This window comes from Myotis nattereri (genome assembly GCF_964212035.1).
Source record: "Myotis nattereri genome assembly, chromosome: 9".
In the NCBI taxonomy this organism is placed as follows: Eukaryota; Metazoa; Chordata; class Mammalia; order Chiroptera; family Vespertilionidae; genus Myotis; species Myotis nattereri.
In genome coordinates, this window is record NC_138084.1 from 80,016,910 (window position 1) to 80,038,546 (window position 21,637).

General features: G+C 42.6%; 1 protein-coding gene and 1 pseudogene across 4 annotated transcripts in view; one reads left to right on the top strand and one right to left on the bottom strand.

Annotated features, from left to right (window-relative positions):
- Positions 1–1,520: 1,520 nt before the first annotated feature.
- PAFAH1B2 (platelet activating factor acetylhydrolase 1b catalytic subunit 2) overlaps positions 1,521–21,637 on the top strand; it is a 38,729-nt gene continuing 18,612 nt past the window's right edge. For 2 of the 3 annotated variants that reach the window (XM_081098536.1, XM_081098535.1), the window contains exons 1-2: positions 1,521–1,655; positions 9,550–9,637. In XM_081098536.1, coding sequence (XP_080954662.1) covers positions 9,557–9,637 — 81 coding nt within the window. In that variant the 5' untranslated portion in view covers positions 1,521–1,655; positions 9,550–9,556. The remainder of the gene's footprint in view (positions 1,656–9,549; positions 9,638–21,637) is intronic. The other variant, XM_081098537.1, reaches the window with a different exon arrangement.
- LOC308524268 (small ribosomal subunit protein uS5-like) lies at positions 13,326–14,333 on the bottom strand (annotated as a pseudogene). Its single transcript has one exon. The product of its transcript is annotated as a small ribosomal subunit protein uS5-like (transcript).

Sequence of the window (21,637 nt, forward strand, 5' to 3'; positions counted from 1 at the left end):
TGCCACTTGACAAGCACAGGTGATCTCAGAAGTAATTTGATATGTCTTGAAACTTTAGGCTCCCAGGTTTTTATAGTATTAACAGTTTTTGTCAACAAAATTAAATCTCCTGATCATTTTTGTGGTGCTACTGTAGTCTGGGCACAGGTATGAATGACTCCCATCCTTCCTTAAAGGGTCAGCTCAGTCCAGCAAGTGTTGCTCAGTGGTTGAGCCTGGACCCATGAACCAAGAGGTCACTGGCTCGATTCTGGTCAGGGCACATGCCTGGGCTGCAGACTCCATCCCCAGTAGGGGGCCTGAAGGAGGCAGCCTATGGATGTTTCTATCTCTCTACCATTCTCCCTTCCTCCCTCTCTAAAATCAATAAAAACATTTTTTAAAAAAGGGCCAGCTCAGAGCACTACTCTACATAGCCTTCCTCTCTATCCTTAACAGAACTCGAGTTTCTGTAGCATTTATCATAGTAGAGGCCCGGTGCTTGAAATTTGTGCACGGGTAGGGTCCCTAGACCTGGCCAGCAATCAGGGCTGATCAGGCCTTCCTTCCCCAGCTGCCAGGTGCCAGCCAGAGCCTTCCTTCACTCCACGCCACCCCCTGGTGGTCAGCGCATGTCATAGCAAGCGACTGAACTCCCAGTCTCCTGATTGAACTCTGAGGGGACATGTTGCATATTAGCCTTTTATATATACATAGATAGATATTAGCCTTCTTATATAATAAAAGGCTAATCTGCAAATCGACCCAACAGCGGAACCACTGGTTCTATGATGCACACTGACCACCAGGGGGCAAACGTGCAGCACAGGAGCACAGGAGCTGCCCCCTGGTGGTCAGTGTGCTCCCACAGGGGGAGCACCTCTCAGCCAGAAGCTGGGCTAATGGTGAGCAGTGCCCGCAGCCAGACATCCCTGAGGGCTGCAGGACTGCGAGAGGGCACAGGCTGGGCTGAGGGACACCCCACTCCAGTGCACGAATTTCGTGCACTGGTCCTCCTGTTTTCAATATTGACCATATGTATGTCTTCCCCTAAACCGGATGGATCATTAAGGAAAAGACTGTGACTCGCCATCCCCCTACAGAGGCAGTCCCCCAGAATCCGTACTTTCGTTCTGGAAACAGAAATTCCATCATAAATGTATGGGGTTGCCTCGTTAACCTTGGAGCCTCACTGCCCTCCTGCTTGCAGCAATCTGGGTTATTGCGTGGGGTGGAGAAGGAAGCCAGGTCGGCTGGAGGGAAGGGAATGGCGTCAGCGCGAGGTCACGCCACATGGTCCCGAATGTCATCTCTGCACGGCGGTGACATTAACGCGGGATGGGGGGATGCAGCTGGAGGGAAGACAGGAGGCCCCAGCGCGCAGCCTACAGTGCAAAGAGGGCCGGACACGGAACAAAGCGGGGACCTCCCGGGGCGTGGCCGGCCATCCGCGCGCCGGAGCAGCGAGGGAGAGTGGACAGCGGGGAGCCACCCCGAGGCCCGGCAGGATGGGGCGGGACTTCCGGGATCCATTTGCCTGAGTGGCGGGGGAACCGGAAGTGGGGGCGCTGCCGCTGGTGCTGGGGCCGAGGGACGCGCCGGAGTGGGGCCGCCGGGACTCAGCGAGCGACAGACGCGCCACCCGCCGCCGGGGCCAGCACGGACCCTCTGCCTGAGTGAGTGCGTCCAGGGTCGCGAGAGCTGCGGCTCGGAGGGGGCGTTGGAAGGGCTGCGCTTCGGTCTCGCGAGCGGCCCGCGGCCTCCCCTCCCCCCCGGGGCCTCCCCGCCTCCCGGGCCTCGCGCGCCTGCCCCCCGCGCCGCCTCGCCCCGCGGGCCCAGAGCTTGCCCAGCACCCACCCCCACGCCTGTCGGCCCCGGCGCTCCCCGCCCCCCGCCGTCCCGCGCGGAGGAAGAGCGTGGCCGGGCGCCCCTCCCGCCGCCCCGAGGACGCCTCCAGCCCGGCTGCCTGGCCCGGCTCGCGCCGCGGGCGCCGCTGGCCGCAGCGCTGCCTCCCGTCCAGCTGCTGCCTTTCCCTCCGTCCCGACGGCGCGCGGCGACCCCTCCCCTTCGCTCTGGCCCGGGAGGCCGACCCCCTCCCCGTCGCTCTGGCCCGGGAGGCCGACCCCTCCCTGTCACTCTGGCCCGGGAGGCCTTGAACGCGGTCCCACCAGTTCTCTGTTTCTTGGCGGGGTGCCTCTCCTCCCCCTTTTGTTGAAAAATCTCAACTCTTGAGGACTTCTCCACGCGCTCCTCTGATGAGCCTAACAATCCGCAGACGGTCTGACGCCGGAGGCCTCCCCTAGCGGCCCTGCAGCCCGGCATCTCGCTTCAGAGGTGGGCCCGGCGAGGCTGCTTTGCCCGGGTCGGCCGGCGGCTCCCATAGGCCGCGGGACGGGCGTCCTCAGGTGCGTCCGCTGGGCGGGCCTGGCCTTCGGGGCGCAGGTGGGTGATGCCGGGCGCGGTGACCCCCTGATCTCCGTCGCCAGCCCCGGCCGCCCCGGCGTTGCCTGACCTTTCACACGCAGACCGTGAGAAAACCAGACATTGCCATGCGCCGCCCCATGGGGTCTGGAAGACGGCCCCGCCCGGGACCCCAGCAGCTCTCCGTGCCCCTTGCGGTGCGGGAGGGGAGGGGAGGAAGGAGAGGAGGCCGAGGACGTCCCGGAGCCTCGGAGCCTCGGAGCCGCCCCGCCTCGGGTAAGCCCGTCTCTGGGTTCTGCTCCGGGCACATTGTTCTCGTACAAAGGCCGCTTCCTCGCGGGCAGCGGGAGAGGAGTCGGGGTGCCCGCTCTCACTCGCTGGCTGGGGCTTTGGATAATAAATTAGGGATGTGCTGGAACCTGGGGACCCGCCCGCCAGCCCCGAGGCAGGGCATTCAGGGGGAGGCCTGCCTTCCCTTCAGGACCACCCGCCCGCCAGCTGCCTCGGAAAGGAACGGAGAGTCAGGTCCGGTCCGGGTGGAAGCGGCCGAAGCTTCATTCTCGGTGCGACCTTCCCTCCGTTTCCTGGTTAAACCACAGAAGCAGCCACGCGGTGAGAGCGTGAGGTTAATGCTGTGTTGGCCCAGGCTTCCGAGGAGACCGCTGCCGCGTCCTGGCGGAGGCCTCCGGGAGCTGGTGTCGCTGTCCTAGCGCAGTTACGGAGGAAGGCAGGCGGTGCAGGGAGCTGGGGTGCTGTGCCCTCCTCGCATCCCCCCAGAAAACCCCTGCTAATGCGGTGAGGCTCGCCTGGAACAGCCCTCCTGTGCGGCATGGTTCTCCCTTAGGCTGGGTTTTTCCAACTGCACCTGCAGCTGTGATCTCAGAAGTCAGTGCTGCGCAGGGGACTTGGTTAGGAGGCAGGAAGGTGAGGTGGCAGTCACCTCCCTCCCTGTTGGTCCTTTTTGATGTGTTGTTGATTACAGCTTGGCCATGCTGAATGCCGCTGTGTCACAATAGGCTCTCCACCTGAGGGAGAACCCCGACTCACTCAGGTGTTTGTGACCTGCCCCGGGCTCTTCTCTGGATAGCCCTTTCCTTCCTTCCTTCCTTCCTTCCTTCCTTCCTTCCTTCCTTCCTTCCTTCCTTCCTTCCTTCCTTAATATACCAGTTTATTTCATTCAACTCTCAAATTATTTGAATCTTTTGAATGAACCAGGTTGTACATTTCCATCCTGGTTCTTAAAGAGGAGGTTGCATGGGCTTGTGGCTGTTTTTCTTTACCTGATGTTTAAAAACGTTTCCAAGCCATAGGCATCTGTAAAAATGAAAGCTACTTTGTATTGTAAGATTTTGATTTGTCAAAATAATACACAGTCCAAGTGTCTGAAGGTACAGAGAAACAAGTTTTTGCTCACTTTGCCCTTATACAGGAAAAAGAAGGGTGACTTTGTATTCATAGTTTAAAAAAAAGAAAAAGACTAGCTAATTGGGAATATTATGTGATCTTCTCCCAGTTCTACCTGCCTGATAGTCTCAAAGAAATGACATTTTGTTCCTCAGTTTCTCTGTTCATACAGCTTTTTATTTTGCACATGAAAAAATTTAGGACCAAGATGAAAGTATTTTGCTGAGGGTATCAGAATGCCATTAAGTTGGGGTAATGGTAATAGAAGATATAAGTAAATTGGCTTAGTAAAATAGAATTTGTCATTGTTTCATGTACTGCAAGCATGTCAAACTCAAAGGCTAACACGGGCCAAATAAACAAGGTTTAAGTTTATGGGGCCGCAAAAAAAAAAAAAGCTTCAATTTTCATAGAAACATAGGTTTATTTCAATAGAGACATGCTGAATACAAAGAGCTAAAATAAATGAGTAATCATTAACATAAAATAATAGAACATTTTAATAAAAATTAATATTTTTTCTTGAACATTAAGTATCAGACACTAAATAACTGCACAAATTAATAAGCGTAACGCAAATAAACCTATTTTTCTTATTCTCCACAAGAGAAATATTTCCTGTTGTGCACACCGAACAAGTCAGTCCAAGACTAATGACATGGCCATCAGCTGCTAAAATATTCACTGCTAGTGTTAGTGGAGAGAAATGGTGCGCCTGCGCGTAAGGCGTATAAGGGAAATGAATGCAACACAATTAATAGTCATCAGTCATTAGCAAACATTCTAGTTTGTTATTAATAATTATGTATAACAGAATATTGTAGAAATTAGGTTATGAAATTTTTATTAAAACGTTTATTACAGCCCTGGCTGGTGTGGCTCAGTCGGTTAGAGCATTGTCCCCTGCACCAAAAGGTGGTGGGTTCAATTCCCAATCAAGGCACATACCCTGGTTTCAGGTTTGATCCCCGGTCAGGGCAACCAGTTGATGTTTCTCTCTCACATCAATGCTTCTCTCTCTCTCCCTTTCTCTCTCTAAGATCAGTTTAAAAAAAAAAAGAAATATCCTCATGTGAGGATTGAAAACGTTTCTTACGTACCATTTTATTGGCTGGGCCGCAAAAGTATTCGCTGTGGACTGCTTGCAGCCCCAAGGGCCACGAGTTTGACATGCTTGATGTACTCTTTCTAATGTCCTTTGCTTAAGTGTAATAGGCCTTGGAGGTATATCACCCAGAGTTTAAATCCCAGCTCTTCCTATCTCAGAGTTCCCTAAAACTGAGGTTTAGTTTGATTTAAATAACAGAGGTCCTATCCAAGCACACTATCTTGTAAATAGTAAGTTCTTAATAAAACTTACTTGCAATTATTATTCTAAATCAGTTGTTTACTTGTTGGAGGAACTTTGAAAATCCATGTCTGTAAAATGAATCATAGGCCTAAATAGATCTTACAGTATAAACCACTGGTCTTGAAAGTAGAGTATGTGCACGCACTGGCATGCATAAGAGGATACATTGTAATACAGGAGAAAATTTAGAACTTCTTTCACTTAATTTTTATCTATAAAAGGAAAATAAACCTTGCTAATACATATGTTATATACAGATTTAAAATTTCACATAAATACACATACTGGGATGCATTTTTTAAAGTTTCTAAAACAAAAACATGTTTGGACCACACTAATTTGGACCAGTCTTTATTCATCTGCTTTAATTCACTTTATGCTTTCCTATTAGGTATTCTCCTAGCCTCTCTTTTGACTCTTTGTTGGAGGAATCTGCCTTGAAAGACAGGTCATGTGGATTTGTAGTCATATTTGTTAGACACTTGACTCACTCTATATTCTATCCATGGCTTTATTTTCATCTTTGGAGACATGCAGAATAATCCTAATATCCCTTCCTAGTCATCTTTGAATACTTTGACAACTCGTTATGTCCTGTGTCTTCTGCTTCTTCCCCAACCTATAGTTTTTCTATAGATATCTAGTTTATACATACCCATTTTTTAAAAACTGTTCTAATGTGAAAGGTTTTCAAATTTCTCATCGTCGTTGCCGAAACCGGTTTGGCTCAGTGGATAGAGTGTCGGCCTGCGGACTGAAAGGTCCCAGGTTCGATTCCGGTCAAGGGCATGTACCTGGGTTGCGGGCACATCCCCAGTAGGAGATGTGCAGGAGGCAGCTGATCGACGTTTCTCTCTCATCGATGTTTCTAACTCTCTATCTCTCTCCCATCCTCTCTGTAAAAAATCAATAAAATATATTAAAAAAAAAAAAATTTCTCATCGTCTTGGCCCATTTCCTCTAGACACTCTCCAGTTGTCAAAATTCTTTATAAGTTTTTCAACAAGATTTGAACATGGTATCCCAAGAACTACAATGAGCTTAAGGGCCTACCTTCACTTTGTCTTTATGCGGTGAGGGATGTATTTGAATACATTTTATTATGAAGGTATTCATATTGATAGTTTGACACTCTTGCTCTTTATTTTTTTATTTTTTAAGATTATTTTTATTGATTTTAGAGAGGAAAGGAGAGAGAGAGAGAGAGAGAGAGAGAGAGAGAGGGAGAGAAACATCAATGATGAGAATCACTGATTGGCTGCCTCCTGCACACCCCCTACTAGGGATCAAGCCCATACATCCCAGGCAAGTGCCCTTGACTAGAATTGAACCCGGGACCCTTTAGTCCGCAGGCCAATGCTCTATCCACTGAGATAAACCGGCTAGGGCTGTCACTCTTGCTCTTTAAACAATCCCCAGTAAAAATAGTTTCAATTATATAATAGTGAGAATAGGAGAGATTATTTTTCTCCTTCAGTAGTGATTCTCAATTATACTCTTTTTAAACTGTGTAAATTTCACTTTTGCCTCAAAATACCTAACATGTTAAGTGTTTCCCCAGGTGGGAAAATAAATAGAAAAAACTAATGAAATGGTTGGGTTTCTTAAATCTAATTTAAAAGTTAAGTTAGGAAATAGACTTTTTCAGTTAGTGAATGGAAAATGGAGCTGATTGTTCTTATATTTCTTTACATTATATGTCTAATTTTGAAATCCATAAGGTGGAAAATGTTGATTGCCCTTTATGTATCTTAAGGCCAGTAGAGCTTGTGATCAGCAGGGAAGTAAGGTACTTTTAAAATTAAAACTAATATTAAACACTAGAGGCCTGATGCACAAAATTTGTGCAAGAGACCTCTGGGCCCTCGCAGCCCCAGCTTCGTCCGGAAGGTCCTTCGGCTGTCCAGTCTAAATAGCATATGACGCTTTTCTTATTATAGATTATGTCATATTTAACCTGAATAGCAGACTTAATTCTATAATTGAACTTAGACCCAAAGACACTTTCATAGATGTTTTATGGGTTTAAAAAAGCGAAAACCTAAGATTAAACAATTCTACATGGCTATTTGTTTTAGTCCCTTTAATCATTTTTCTTTTCCCTTTATGCGTCTTTTAACTTTTTCATACCTTTTTAAGACAGTGATACTCCAAACATATCATGCATAGTCTGATTGGAGCTATATAAATTCATCTTGTATTTCTTCCTGATTCTTGTATTTTTACATTGATGTTTTTAGCTCCGTATAGTATGTCTTTTGAATGAAATGGTTAGATGTAAGGCCCCCTTTAGGGAGTCATCTATGAATTCTTTTGTGATCAGTGGGCCAGATGTGACGGGAGGGGAGGGGGGGCGGTGTCAGACAAACCTAGTTTCAGTCACTCACCATGCAAATTACCTAAATTGTCTGATCCTCATTTTTCTCATTTTGCAGCACTTTTGTGAGGATTGGATACAAAACACATATAGTCCTTCATAGAAGGATGTTATTTTTTTGATAGTTGCAAATTTTAGTAATCTAAAGAAATATATACATAGAGAGTAGGTGGTATTTTACATCTTCAGTCAGATATGGGTCTAAACGTGAACCTAATTATTTTTAGACCTAGTATAATTTAGAGCTGTGCTAATTTGTTTGTATAATCAGTAAAACTCAGTCCTCCTTCTGAGAAAGCTTAGCTGTATTTGAGGATGGCAAAAGAAGGAAAAAGATGAGTATGGCCTCCTTTTTTTTTAAGGCTACTAATAAAAACTTTATTTGCAAATGTTGACATAGTGTTTAAGTCAAAATTGAAAGCAACGATAAACAACTCCTTCGCATAGTTATTACCTCTGACCAAGGAAGGCATAATAAGAATTCACTTGGACAGATGTCTCTCATAACCTACCTAAAAACAGGATAGTTCATAAATTCTCTAAACTGCTCTTTTCTGCTGTGGTCAGTCCTTGATCTTTAGCTGTAAAACCTAGTAAACTTTGGCATACTCTAATGCTAGTATTCTAAGTTACTGAAAACCTCTATTTAGCATTATTTCTCAAGTCTGGGCAGTTTTCTCATTTTGAATGCTTAAATATTTAGACCACAAACTGAAATACCAGTAGAAAAACATTCATCTTTAGACAGGTTGTACAGTTAACACATGGCAAGAAACTAACAAGAAAATTTAAAAATCTAGAACATACAAATACTTGAAAAGTGGCCTCCTTTTTTATAAGCCACAAAACCCCATATTTTTCCCTTTTTCATCATCCTTTGCATTTGCCAAGTGCCCTCTTTAGCCTAATGTCACTAATATGTATTCTCCATTGTTGGTTGAAAGCAGTCTGGTTTCTTATTTGTCTTTCTAGAACAGGGGTGGGGAACGTCTGGCCTGTGGGCAGTGTAAGGCCTGTGAGATCATTTGGTCTGGCCCTGCCAAGGCATTATGGGTGAGTTAATTAAACATTTGACCAAATATAGCAGGCTAATTTTTAAGTTGTTAAGTTTGTATGGCCCATAAATGATGTTATAAATACTCAGATGACCCTTGGCAGAAAAAGCTTCCCCACACCTGTTCTAGAAGATGAGCACTTCTAATTTTTCTGAATTTCACTTATTCTTTCTTCTCCACTATGAGATGCCATCTTTGTGTTCATCGTTAATAAAATTTTCTTAGTGGAGACCTTTCATAAGTAAAAATACCTAGTATATGTTTGTCAAGAACCAGGGCCAAAGCCTATGGCCAATTTGATCATAACATGTAGTACAGTTATTTGTGTGATGTTGTAAAGAGTGGATTCTAGTCACTGCTATAGTAATTAAGTATGTAACTAGCAGCCTAAAAAGTTCTAATGTAGATTTCATTGAACTATAGGTGTCCTTTGGTAGAATAGTAACATGCAATCATGAAAAATTAATGGAGCAGACTTTTTAAATGTAATGCACTGTTTCTAAATGATACTCAGACCTGCCTGGGAGTTTCGTGATGCTGGATATTTATGGGACTTAAGCAGTTGTGTCCTGGAATTCATCTCTGCTGAAAATAAAGTCCAGTTGTTTTTGTTTCCATGCAAAGCCACAGCAAAACTTAAATTTTATTTACTACCGACACCGGTTTGGCTCAGTGGATAGAGCGTCGGCCTGCGGACTGAAGGGTCCCAGGTTCGATTCCGGTCAGGGGCATGTACCTGGGTTGCGGGCACATCCCCAGTGGGGGATGTGCAGGAGGCGGCTGGTCGATGTTTCTCTCTCATCGATGTTTCTGACTATCTCTCTCTCTTCCTCTCTGTAAAAAATCAATAAAATATATTTAAAAAAAATTTTTATTTACTAGCATGTAGTACTTAAGTAAGCAGTAACAAATAAATATTCCTGTTAATGGATGAAAAATGACACACACATTATTTTCCTCAGGTATAGAATGAGCCAAGGAGACTCAAACCCAGCAGCCATTCCACATGCAGCGGAAGATATTCAAGGAGATGACAGATGGATGTCTCAGGTAAAAGGAAGTACACATGTATTATTCACAAGAGATGAGCCTCTTCTGTTTTTGAGAGTCTTCTGACCAAAGCTGCAAAGGGTGTTTTTAATGGTCAACAAGAATTTATTACTATAAGTAAAAGTCTAACATTAGAAATCTCAGGCCTAATCACCATCTGCTGTTGGAACTGAGAAATATTTTGAAAGCATGGTAATTCCCTCTGTTAATTTTAAGACATAACAATGTCTCTACAGTATTCTTTTTGTATTGTAACAATTTTTGAATTTCAAAATGACACAAATATTACAAAAATTTTAAGAAGAACTTCCTATATCTTTCATCTAGACTTGCCAATTAAGATTCTTGTTGTGGCTGAAACCGGTTTGGCTCAGTGGATAGAGCGTCGGCCTGCGGACTGAAGGGTCCCAGGTTCGATTCCAGTCAAGGGCATGTACCTGGGTTGCGGGCACATCCCCAGTGGGAGATGTGCAGGAGGCGGCTGGTCAATGTTTCTCTCTCATCGATGTTTCTAACTATCTCTCTCCCTTCCTCTCTGTAAAAAACCAGTAAAATATATTAAAAAAAAAATTCTTGTTGTGGAATCGAACCCATGACCCTTTGGTCCAAGGGCTGACGCTCTAATCACCGAACAACACCAGCCAAGGCACCAGTTAACATTTTGCCATCTACCTAATTGTGTCTGTATCTATTTGTATATGTACCCAAAATACTGTTTTTTTCTGAACCATTTGAGGATGAGTTACAGTCATTATGCCTTTCAACCCTAAATAGTTCAGTGTTTTCTAAGAACAATGACATTTTCTTACATAACTACAGTGGAGTTATTAAAATTAAGAAACTTAACATTGATATACAATTACCCCATTTCAAAACCATATTCAGATTTCTCCAATTGTCCCAATAATCCTATATAATAAAAGGGTAATATGCAAATTGACCCTAACGGCAGAACAACCATGCAACCAGTCACTATGAGGCACATTGATCACCTCTTGGTCCCTTTCCCTAGCCGGCAGGCTCTGATCACCCAATGGTGAACAGGGAACCGGGGGTGGGTGGTGGGGGATGCTGGTGGCTCCAGGCCAAGGCCCCCACCCCACTGGTCGCCCCACACACAGAGGGCGACCTGAGGCAGGGGCAGTGGTGGGGCCGGCAAGTGGACAGGAACAGTCTACCTCTCGGTCCCTCCCCCTAGCCATCGGGCTCTGATTGCCCGATGGCGAACAGGGCACTGGGGGTGGGTGGTGGCAGGGGGCAGGGCCAGCTGCAGGTAGCTGGAGAAGATGGCCCTGATCGCAGGCCAGGCCTAGGGACCATACCCATGCATGAATTTCATGCACTGGGCCTCTAGTATTCTTTATATCAGTTTTTTTCCCCAGTCTGGAATGAAATCATACATTGCATTTATTTGTCATATCTCCTATTCTTCTTTAATCTGAAACATTTCTTGGACTTTGTTTTTCATTATATTGACATTTTGGAATAGTATAGGCCAGTGGTCGGCAAACTGCGGCTCGCAAGCCAGTGCAGCTCTTTGGCCCCTTGAGTGTGGCTCTTCCTAAGCCTTAGGAGTACCCTAATTAAGTTAATAACAGTGTACCTACCTATATAGTTTAAGTTTAAAAAATTTGGCTCTCAAAAGAAATTTCAGTCTTACTGTTGATACTTGGCTCTGTTGACTCATGAGTTTGCCGACCACTGGTATAGGCCATTCATTTTGTAGAGTCCCTCAATTTTGAGTTTATCTTTTTCCCCATAATCATGATTCAGAAGATGCATTTTTGGCAGGAATATCAGTGAAGTGGTATCTTCAGTGCATCACATCACATGGAAGGCACATGATGTTTGTCTCATTGGTGATACAGTAAATCCTCATTTATCATCAGTAGGTTCTGTGACTTTAAGCAAAATGGTGTATAATGAAACCAATTTTAATATAGACTAATTGGTATAATAAACAAGAGTTAAGTTCCTATAACATCTCATCAAAATAACAAGACAGCGTGGAACAAAATGACATTATTCCAGGACCTGCTGTATTAACTTTGATCCCTTGGTTAAGATGCTATTGACCTAAACCAATTCTTATTTTTTATCGTATGGACCCATGGGTTCTTATTTTATTCAGTGGGGTACAGCCATTGTAATTTTGAAGCTCAGATTATTCCAGGTTTAGCAAGTGGGAATCCTTTAGGCTGGCCCCTTTATCTTCTCAGTATGTCCCATTGTTTTTTAGCACTTTATTTTCTTCAATATTTTAGCTTCCTTTTAATAAGACATTGTCACTGAGTAGTAACTATATTTAACCTTTATGTTTCCGACCATATTACCTCTTTGAAATAATAAGTCTGATTTTAAGTTCCCAGAGCTTTATGTTTTAGTATCTAGCGATTCTACTTATACTCTTTATAGTTGTCTTCCCAGGCTTCAAACATCAAAAGCTTATTCTGAGTGATAGTTAGGTGTTTCCCAACTGTTCTCATATGGATTAACTACTTGATTATTCTTTCTTAATCTTCCTCATTTGTTTATATCTTTAAAAAGAACTTAATGAGCCTGGCCAGTGTAGCTCAGTGATTGAGCATTGACACAGGAGCCAGGAAGTCTCAGTTTGATTCCCAGTCAGGGCACTGGGTTTCAGGCTTGATCCCCAGTAAGGGGCGTGCGGTAGGCAGCCAATCAATGATTCTTATCATTGATGTTTCTGTCTTTCTCTCCCTCTCCCTTCCTTTGTCTAAAAACCAATAAAAACATGTTTAAATAAATAAATAAATACGAATAAAATAAATATTATGAAGTGTTTTGAGCATCAATGTATTTGTCACACACTCTAAAAAAATAAAACATTGCTAATAGAATTGCTATTCCCTGTATACTCCTCACCGATCACATTTCTCAGTTTCCTAAATGTTGTTTTATTTTTTTCATGTATTTGCATACTACTTATATGTAATCTCTTTTGTGTTGAACACATTATAGTGTATACAGTTGTCAGATTATAATGTTGTACACCTGGATCTTATATAGTGCTATTCACCAGTATTACCTCAATAAATTTTTTAAAAAAATAATACATAGTATTTCTTGCATATTTTAAACTTGTTATAAATAGTGTTTTTCTGAATGTATTTTTCCACAGTACATCATACATATTAAAAGTGTACCTATAGTTTATTTTCTTTCTGTCAATAGTATTCCATTGTTCTGTATCAAAATACCAGAATGGATTTGCCCATTTTTTTCATTGATGGACATTTAGGTCATTTATAACTTTATTCAAAGTAGTAACTAAAAAAATAGGTGCTTTTCTTTTTTCTGGCAAAAATTAGCAGGCTTTAAATAATTAGTGGTGACTGAAAAAATTAGTCAAAGAAGAAAAACAGATGTGAATATTAAAATTTTTTTAAGTAAAAAATTACACAAGTAATGTAGAAGGAGTAACTTTACTAAATATTAAAATACATACACAGAACTTTTTTAAAATACTTTTTTATTGATTTCAGAGAGGAAGGGAGAGGGAGATAGAAATATCAGTGATAAGAGAGAATCATTGATTGGCTGCCTCTCGCACACCGGAGCCCACAATCCAGGCATGTGCCCTTGACCGGAATCGAACCTGGCACCCTTCAGCCTGCAGGCTGACGCTCTATCCACTGAGCCAAACCAGCTAGGGCCAGAACTTGTTTTTGTTTTTTTGTGTTTTTTTCAGGCTTAATTCACTTTATTTTTCTTGTATAAAATTATGTGGTGGCCATAGCTGCAGCCTGGGTCCTCTGCACAGAAACTCTGGTGTGGGTCTCTACAAGATGGTCAGTGAATTCCTGATAGGGAGACTTGGTGAACACATTTTCTTTCCAGAAACCTGGGATGAGATAGCTGTAGGTCTTAGAGATGGCATCAAAGGTGGCCTTGGCAAAGTTGCCCAGGGTGGCAGTGCAGCCCCTGGCTGACGTGTAGCAGTCGTCAATACCAACCATCATCAGCAACTTCTTAGGCACAGAGGCCGAGACAATGCCCGTACCCTGGGGGCAGGGATGAGGCGCACAGTACAGAGCCACAGCGGCCAGTCACCTTGCAAGGTACCATGTGGGGCTGGCCGATCTTGTTTCCCCAGTTAGCCTCCCTGCACGGGGACAATAGAGAGCTTGGCCAGGGTAATGGCTCCATGGATGGTAGTGGCTATTTCCTTTGAGCACTCCACACCCAGACCAACATGTCCATTGTAGACCTTAATGGCGACAAATGCCTTGAACCGGGTCTGTCCTCTGGCCAGCACGTGTCTGCTTTTCAACAGGCATGATCTTCAAGACCTCATCCTTGAGGGACGCCCCCAAGAAAAAGTCAATGATCTCAGATTCCTTGATGGGCAAGGAGAATAGATAGATTTCCTCTAGGGATGTGATCTTCATGTTCTTGACCAGGTGGCCCAGCTTGGTGACAGAGATCCACTCCTTGTCCTTGGCCTTGCCTCCACGAGCTGCGCGGCCTCGGCCTCTGCCTCTGCCCCACCTGGCTGCTGCCAAATCCTCCACGGAAGCCACCGCACAGCACCGGCATCATCTGCCATTTGGTGTTTCATAGGAAAAGAAGAACGAAGCCAGAACTTGTTTTTTAACTGTAGTTCTCCAGTGAGAGAACCTGGGCTCCTTGGAGAAATGATTGATTCTACAACTGGAACAAAGGAAATAAAAGATGGGCCTGGAACATCTTGTGGTGCAAGAAAGCAAGGAAGTGCTCAAAAAACAAAAGGAAAAAATGGGTGGCAGCACTGAAGCGGTGTATCCTCAGGGCATCACAGAAGACGTGGTACTGGTTAACTAAAAAAAAAAAACAAATATTCCTGAATCCCATTCTATAAATGATTGGATGAATAGTAGGGGTGGAGGGACAAATCTTTCTTACAGGATAATTTTTTTTCTTTTGTTGAAAGTATTACAGATGTCCCCATTGACCCCTTCTAACCCTGTTCCCCTCCCACCCCCACCCCAGTCCTTCACCATACAGAATACTTTCTTTAAAAAAAAATAAATATATTTTTGATTTCAGAGAGGAAGGGAGAGGGAGAAAGTGATAGAAACGTCAATGATGAGAGAGAATCATTGATCGGCTGCCTCCTGCATGCCTCACACCAGGGATCAAGCAGGAAACCTGGGCATGTGCCCTGACCAGGAATCAAACCGTAACCTGGTTCATAGGTTGACACTCAACCACTGAGCCACACTTTTGATAATGGAAAAGAAAAGAAGATTAGAACACCATAGTAATAATTACAGTAGGCAAGATCTACTAATGAAATCTGAAATTGGAGACTTTAAGGAGGAAAAGTCTATTTGGCTAGCCTCAGAGTATTTCCCTATAAATTAATTTTGTGATTTTAATATAGGACCACATACCATTTGATACCCTTCTCTCCAGCAGGTGGAACTTTAATGTGGGCTGTGGATTTAGTGTCTTGCTTCTAACAAGTAGAGAATGTAAAAAACAAACAAACAAAAATACCTTTATAGTGGAGAACTGTAGCAAACTCCACCTTAACCAAATAATTGATGTTAACATCACCAGTAATAAGTCATGTCAGTATCATGTGCCCCCTGCTAAAACAAGGGCACATCACCTCTGGTAGTCTTCCAAAAGAATCCATAACCTCATGACAAAACATCAGACAAACCACATGGAGGGACATTCTCCAGAACATTGACCACAGTGCGTCATGGTCAGGAAAGGCCCAAAATCTCCCGCATTGGAAGAGGCTGGAGACATGCAGACTAAATGCAACATGGTGTCCTGGCAGGCTCAGGGACAGAAAAAGAACATTGGTGGGAAAATTAGTGAGATTTGAATAAGCTATTTTAGTTGATGGTATTTACCAATTTAGTTTTGACAAGTGTATCATGCTTATTTATATGAGATGTTGGGAAAAGCTGAGTGAAGGACATATGGAAATACTTTATTATCTTTGAATCTCTTTTGTAGAACTAAGATTATTTTGAAAATATTGAGAAAACTAATTGTGATTAAAACAAATATTCAGAAGCGCGACTGTCTGGCTTCGGTCAGAGCGAGTGCAGCTTTCTCTCCGAGCTTTGCAGCCGTTGCTGGGACTCAGAGAGGCAGAGCCCCTGGGGGCAGGACTGAGAGCCACCATAACTGCTCTCTCCTGCCCACCCTATTGATCCTGTGCGACCCGCCCCGCCCAAGCCCTGCACAGAGGCATTTGCTGGATAGCCTCAGGCAAAGCCTAGATTAGCACCTCCCTAGAGGACAGAAGTTCTCTCACTGCAGACACAGCTGATTCTCATAGCCACTTGGCCTGGAGGTCAAACCCTCCCTGGTATTAGCTACAACAATCAAGGTTTAACTATAAGACTGCGCACAAAGACCACTAGGGGGTGCACCAAGGAAGCATAACAAAATGCGGAGACAAAGAAACAGGACAAAATTGTCAATGGAAGATATAGAGTTCAGAACCACACTTTTAAGGTCTCTCAAGAACTGTTTAGAAGCCGCCGATAAACTTAATGAGATCTACAAGAAAACTAATGAGACCCTCGATCTTATATTGGGGAACCACCTAGAAATTAAGCATACACTGACTGAAATAAAGAATATTATACAGACTCCCGACAGCAGACCAGAGGAGCGCAAGAATCAAGTCAATGATTTGAAATGCGAGGAAGCAAAAAACACCCAACCGGAAAAGCAAAATGAAAAAAGAATCCAAAAATGCAAGGATAGTGTAAGGAGCCTCTGGGACAGCTTCAAGCATACCAACATCCGAATTATAGGGGTGCCAGAAGATGAGAGAGAGCAAGATATTGAAAACCTATTTGAAGAAATAATGACAGAAAACTTCCCCTACCTGGTGAAAGAAATGGACTTACAGGTCCAAGAAGCGCGGAGAACCCCAAACAAAAGGAATCCAAAGAGGACCACACCAAGACACATCATCATTAAAATGCCAAGAGCAAAAGATAAAGAGAGAATCTTAAAAACAGCAAGAGAAAGAAACTCAGTTACCTACAAGGGAATACCCATACGACTGTCAGCTGATTTCTCAACAGAAACTTTGCAGGCCAGAAGGGAGTGGCAAGAAATATTCAAAGTGATGAATACCAAGAACCTACAACCAAGATTACTTTATCCAGCAAAGCTATCATTCAGAATTGAAGGTCAGATAAAGTGCTTCACAGATAAGGAAAAGCTAAAGGAGTTCATCACCACCAAACCAGGATTATATGAAATGCTGGAAGGTATCCTTTAAGAAGAGGAAGAGGAAGAAAAAGGTAAAGATACAAATTATGAACAACAAATATGCATCTATCAACAAGTGAATCTAAGAATCAAGTGAATAAATAATCTGATGAACAGAAAAAAATAAAATAAAATAAAAATAAAAAAATAAAACAAATATTCAAGTTAAAGTCAGTACTACCCTCAAAATATTGCCAAAATGCCACCACCACAAGAATATAAACAACATAAACCAGACAGGAAGTCAAGCACTCACATTCCTTAAAAATAAGTTGGGGAGATGGTGACAGGGAGGGGAAAGCTATAAATTAAAAGGGATTTAAGAGAGCCCGACTGGCATGGCTCAATGGTTGAGCATCAACCTATGAACCAGGAAGTCACAGTTTGATTACCGGTTAGGGCACATGCCCAGGTTGCGGACTCGATCCCCAGTGAGGGGTGTGCAGGAGTTAGCCGATCCATGATTCTCTCTCATCATCGGTGTTTCTAGCTCTCTCCCTCTCCCTTTCTCTCTAAATCAATGAAAATATATATATATAAAAGCCTAAGTGATTGTTACAACAGAACGACTGGTCGCTATGATGGCGCACTGACCACCAGGGGCAGATGCTCAACACAGGAGCTGTCCCAGTGGTCACCTACCGCGGCCGTCCAACCTCCCGCAGTCCCTCCCACCGGCCGGCTGGCCTGATTGGCCCCAGTCACCTGGCGGGCCGAGGAACCCCACCTGTGCACGGGGATTTAAGAGATAAATTGGGTCCTGATTTTAAAAAGGCTGTAAAACAATTTTGTAACCTTGAATTTGAATACATTATTTATTAATATTAAAGAATTACTATTAATTTAGAGGGGAGTAGAATTGGTATTTTTGTTATATATATTTTTTAAATCTTCTAGGAGTTATATACTGAAGTATTTATACATGAAATGCTGTATCAGTTTGCTTCAAAATAATCCAGAGGTGGGTGGAGCAGTAGTTTGGGGGACGACTGAAATAATACTGACAATAAGATAATTGCTGTAACTGATGATGGATAGATACAATAAAGGTTCTTCGTGTTCTCTATGTGTATGTTTTGATATTTTCCATAGTAAAAGATTTTTTTTTTAAATATATTTTATTGATTTTTTACAGAGAGGAAGGGAGAGAGATAGAGAGTTAGAAACATTGATAAGCTGCCTCCTGCACACTCCCCACTGGGGATGTGCCCGCAACCAAGGTACATGCCCTTGACCGGAATCGAACCTGGGACCTTTCAGTCCACAGGCTGACGCTCTATCCACTGAGCCAAACCGGTTTCGGCCATAGTAAAAGATTTTTAAGGGTGCCGAGACCGGTTTGGCTCAGTGGATAGAGCGTCGGCCTGTGGACAGAAAGGTCCCGGGTTCGATTCCGGTCAGGGGCATGTGCCTGGGTTGCGGGCACATCCCCAGTGGGGAGTGTTCAGGAGGCAGCTGTACGATGTTTCTCTCTCATCGATGTTTCTGGCTCTCTATCTCTCTCCCTTTCTCTCTGTAAAAAATCAATAAAAATATATTTTTTTTAAAAAAGAAAAGATTTTTAAGGGTGATATTGAAAGACTTGACTGTAGATAAATTTAATACAAATATCAAAACATTAACCAAAGAAAGAAGACGCAGCAACAGACTGAGGAAACTATTTGCAGTAAATACTAAAGATGAAGCATTGATATTTTTGTTACAATGTCAATAAAAAGATTCTTAAGGTACCACTAGATACATATCTCAATAAACATGACAGGAAGTGTTTAATTTTTGTTTTCAAAAACTACAGATTAAAACAATGGGAAGAGAAAGGAGGGAGAGAGAAATATTAATATCCAGTGCCAGTGCGAGCATGGTGAAACCACTTCTGATTCATTGCTGGAGGCAGTATAGATAGAGCCTTTTTGTTAAGAATTTGGAAATATATCCAAGATCTATAAAAATTTTAATCCCCTCTGATTTAAGAATTCCCACAGTGTTAAAAATAAAAATCTGTGTACATTTCTTTATCACAGTAAATACGAAGTTACTGGCAAGTCTATCAATAGATAAAAGAGCCTTAAAAAAAAAAAAAAGGTGTCACAAGGTCAGTGATGGTGAACCTATGACACTCGTGTCAGAGGTGACACGCAAACTCATTTTTTTGGTATATTTTTCTTTGTTAAATGTCATTTAAATATATAAATAAATATAAAAAATATAAATCTGTTTTACTATGGTTGCAAATATCAAAAAATTTCCGTATGTGACACGGTACCAGAGTTAAGTTAGGGTTTTTCAAAATGCTGACACACCAAGCTCAAAAGGTTTGCCATCACCGCACTAGGTGCATTCAGTAGGATATTGTGTGTCCTTTAAATTATGGTTTTGTCCTGGCCAGATGGCTTGGTTGGGGCGTCATCCCATACACCAAAGGTTGTGGGTTCAGTCCCTGGTTGGAGCGCATGTTGGAGGCAGCCAATGTTTCTCACGTTGATGTTTTTCTCTCCTCTGTCTACAAAATCAACTTTAATCCCCAGGTGAGAATTAAAAAGAATAAAATAATAATATTATTTTTAAAAAATATTCTTAAGGGCCCTATCCAGTTTGGCTCAGTGGATAGAGCGTCGGCCTGCGGACTGAAGGGTCCCAGGTTCAATTCTGATCAAGGGCATGTACCTTGGTTGCAGGCGCATCCCTAGTAGGGGGTGTGCAGGAGGCAGCTGATCGATGTTTCTCTCTCGTCGATGTTTCTAACTCTATTCCTCTCCCTTCTTTGTAAAAAATCAATAAAATATATTTATTAATATATACACACACACACACACACACACACACACACACACACACATATATCCATATCCTTAAGGTAACACTAGATAAGTATTTCAGTAAACATGACAGGAAATGTTTAATTTTTGTTTTCAAAAAGTACAGATTAAAACAGATTTGGAGGTCAGCATTCAGTTTCTGGTCAGGGCACATGCACAGGTTGCTGGCTCAATCCTCAGTCGGGGGTGTGCAGTCAGGCAGCCCATCGATGTTTTTCTCTCATCGATGTTTCTACCTCTCTCTTCCCCTTCCTCTCTCTAATATCAATAAAATACACACATACATGTATACATATATAAATTATGGTTTTGAAAATCATATAACTACATAGAAAAATACTTCTAGTATAATTTTAAGTGCAATTCTATTGGCTGCTATTTATTGAGTGCATATGGGGTGCCAGCCAAAAATTGGGTCCCTTTCATAGAACTCTCATCTTCACAACTCTAAAACAGAGTTACCAGCAGATGTGAAAAATAAGATTCAGATACGTACTTGCTTAAAGTCACTGGATAAGAAGCTAGGATTTGAACAGATTTTCCTGTCCTCAACCTGTTGTGCCCAAAGGAGGTATATACATAATTATTCTATGTAAAGGGAGGGATGTGGTGTGAAAATACCCAAAAATGCTATTTATTGAGTGTCTCTGGGGTGCCAGCCAAAAGTTGGGCCCCTTTAATAGGAAGTTACCATGGGTTGCAATGGGAGGATTATAGGTGTTTTGTTTGATCTTTTATATTTCTCCAAACTTACTGCAATTACTTTTTTTTTTAATTTTTTTTTAAAATATATTTTATTGATTTTTTACAGAGAAGAAGGGAGAGAGATAGAGAGTCAGAAACATCGATGAGAGAGAAACATCGATCAGCCGCCTCCTGCACATCCCCCACTGGGGATGTGCCCGCAACCCAGGTACATGCCCTTGACCGGAATCGAACCTGGGACCCTTCAGTCTGCAGGCCGACGCTCTATCCACTGAGCCAAACCGGTTTCGGCAATTACTTTTATATTTAAAAAGAAAATGTGGAATTCTAGAACCTTTACAACAGCAGAGCCTCAATTTCATGACATGCTATAAATCAGTGATGGTGAACCTTTTGAGCTCGGCGTGTCAGCATTTTGAAAAACCCTAACTTAACTCTGGTGCCGTGTCACATACAGAAATTTTTTTTGTTTGTTTGTTTTTGTTTTTTTTTATTGGTGTGTTGATAATATACTTTATTATAAACAAGGCTGGATATGGTAGAGATTTATTTTCATAAGGAGATACTATGAAGTCGTATCTCTTCATATGTATGAAAATTTTCGACTTGGTCTAGTTCTTTTCATGTTGTAAAATTGTAATTTTAAAATAATTTGTAGTTTTTCATCACTAAATTTATTCCTAGGTGTGTGTGCATGTTAGTTGCTCAAGTTTAGAGAACATAGAATTTCTACTTAAGACACAGTCTAAGAATAATCTTTTTCATTCTATTTCAAACATGAGTTATGATGTGAAAGTATTCCAGATATGAGCTCAACTTTCCATCGTATTTTGGTCTTGCTCAAATAAACCCCTGGACTTACAGAAAATAAAGGTGTTAGGTATAATATTAGGTATGAAAAGAGCGTACGATAGCTCTCCCTGCTGACCACCTTGATGACCATTTAAACCACCTTTGGTTCCAAGGACCATGTGAGCCTGTTTCAGAATTTAAACGTAAATGTGTCATGTACTAAAAACACAAGAAAGACAGGTCTAAAATTTATTAGATATGCTCAGGACTGGCTACAGTATTTTCAGGACCCAGAGCAAAATAAAAATGAGGGACAACAGCCGAGCATTAAATAAGTGCCGAGTCCTGTGTGACTGCACAGACCACACCACCGGCCCATGAACACATACAGAAATTTTTTGATATTTGCAACCATAGTAAAACAAAGACTTGT